Source organism: Bison bison, unplaced genomic scaffold (assembly GCF_000754665.1).
Source record: "Bison bison bison isolate TAMUID 2011002044 unplaced genomic scaffold, Bison_UMD1.0 scf7180017864284, whole genome shotgun sequence".
NCBI lineage: Eukaryota > Metazoa > Chordata > Mammalia > Artiodactyla > Bovidae > Bison > Bison bison.
In genome coordinates this window covers 91,333-93,649 of record NW_011494856.1, presented here as the reverse complement: position 1 = coordinate 93,649, position 2,317 = coordinate 91,333, and the positions used below count along the sequence as shown (strand labels likewise).

General features: G+C 48.3%; 1 protein-coding gene across 1 annotated transcript; it reads left to right on the top strand.

The window, feature by feature from the left end:
- The first annotated feature begins 991 nt into the window (after nucleotides 1–991).
- On the top strand, nucleotides 992–1,576 carry LOC104995545 (putative RNA polymerase II subunit A C-terminal domain phosphatase SSU72-like protein 1). Its single transcript, XM_010849440.1, has one exon. The coding sequence runs from the start codon at nucleotides 992–994 to the stop codon at nucleotides 1,574–1,576; it is 585 nt and encodes a 194-aa protein (XP_010847742.1).
- The last annotated feature ends 741 nt before the right edge of the window (nucleotides 1,577–2,317 follow it).

The window sequence follows — 2,317 nt, the reverse complement described above, 5'->3', positions numbered from 1 at the left end:
TGGAGAAGGCAATGGCACCCCACTCCAGTACTTTTGCCTGGAAAATCCCATGGATGGAGGAGCCTGGTTGGCTGCCGTCCATGGGGTCGCACAGAGTCAGACATGACTGAAGCGACTTAGCAGCAGCAGCAGCAGCAGTACTTGAAAACATGGGAAAGCCATGGAGGTGGCTTGAGTCCCTGGAGAAGCATCATGAATTGAAGAAAATCAAATGGAGGATGTGTGTGTTCTTGAAACTCCTGCCACACTAACAGGAGGGATGTTTTCCAAACAGTTGCTTTGTACACTGGTGAATCTTGTTATTTGTGGCCAAAATTATGTGTTTCTGCTGTAATTTAACAAAATTACAATTCTAGATTATCAACTGAGGGAAATAAATATGAAAAAACGGTTGCAATTCTATGTATAATGAATTAACTGTAAGTTTGAAAACTTCAAACATACTTTCCACATGCATGTTCTCAGGTCACTAGAGAGATGGATGACAAACTTGAAAGTAGTCTGGATAAGTCTAATATGCTTAGTAGCCTCTTGCAAATGTGACCCAGAGGACGAAGCAGAGACTATAAAACAATCCCACATGGGAGGAGGCCAGGGTGGAGAGCAGATATTCAGGTGATTGAATTGCCAATCTCAGCCTCATACACACAGGCACATACAGGGTTAACTGTACCTGGCAAAGGCCTCCAGGGTGGCAAGGGAGCAGGATGGACACCTACTGGCAGTTGAATTGGGTGATTGGATCACTGGGTTGTCCTGGTCACCCCATTGGGTCCACTGTCTAAATCCAATCACTCAAGAGTTAAGCCAATCACCAATCAAGAGGTCTCCGCCCACATTGGGCCCATGCCCCCATATAAAGGCCTTCTCTCTTCTCTGATTCAAATGCTCATTTCAAAACTGGACCCAGCTGGTCATCTCTCTGGCCTTCAGAGTCCCCCTCAGACCCTGAAGTCCTTCTGTCCAGCTAGAGTCCCAAGAGGCTGCAGCCATGCCCTCCTCCCCACTTAGGGTGGCCGTGGTGTGCATGAGCAATGTCAACAGGAGCATGGAAGCCCACCGCGTCCTCAGCAAGAACGGGTTCCATGTCAGGTCTTTTGGAGCCGGATCCCACGTGAGGCTCCCAGGAGGGGCACGCAAGCCACCCGTGCTCTACGACTTCTCCACGTCCTACAAGAAGATGCACAGCGACCTCTCCTCTAAAGACCAAAAGCGCTACAAAAGGAATGGAGTCTTACACATCCTGAAAAGAAATGAGAGAATCAAGCCTGGCCCAGAAAGGTTTCAAGAGTGCCCAGATCCCTTTGACGTCATCTTCACCTGTGGGCAGAGGGCCTATAACCGGGTGGTGGCCGACCTGTGTGCCAGGGATCAGGAGACCTGGCAGCCTGTGCCAGTCGTCAACGTGGACATAGACGACACCCTGGAGGCAGCCAGCCTTGGAGCCTCGATCATCTGTGAGCTCTGCCAGGGTCTCCAGCAGGCAGACGACACGCAAAGTCATCTGGCCGAGCTGCTCCAGGCACCGAAGGAGAAAACAGGAAGGAGCTTTCTGCACATGGTCTGCTTCTACTGAGGAAGCATCTTGGCTGGTTTCAGCTCCTTTGTCGGTAAGAACCCGTGCCTGGACTCTTGAGCTGCTGGGTATTTTCTGGGAGAGGCTTCTTCAAAGCCGTTTCTGCTAAAGGCCATCTCTGTATGATCTGTTGTCAGGTACACCCCACCCAGTGAAGGAGGTGGAGGAGGACAGCATCACATGGCACGGGGAGCATGGAACACCGGTAGACATGCCAACCCTTCCAATGTGGGGAACGATGGTGTGGAACTGGACCTGGAAGGAAGAACTCAATGCTCACAGGGTTCTGCAAGGAGGTTAATCTCGAGGACTCTCTTTACTGGATGGACTATCAAGACTGATCACAGAGCCCAGGACAAGCAATGCATTGAAGGATATTCTGAGAAAAAGGAACAGTGTCTATTTTATTGATCTATATGGATACTAATTTCCTTTTGTCCTTTTGGTGTGGTGTATCAATACGACGGGTTGTTTTTTCTTAAGTGGGATGGGAATACATTGAATGGAAATTATATTGAATTAGAAATATTTTTGCTTTTAGAGTGTTTGTCTTTGATGAATGCCTACTTTATTAGAAACTCAGGGTAGACCATGTGTGGCTTTTTTAGGGGAAAATCCAAGCATGATTTGTTTAATCCAATGGCTTATTTATGAAATAAAATTAGAAATCACGACCCAGAGGGATAGTATGGGGAGGGAGGAGGGTTCAGGATGGGAAACATATGTATACCTGTGGCGGAT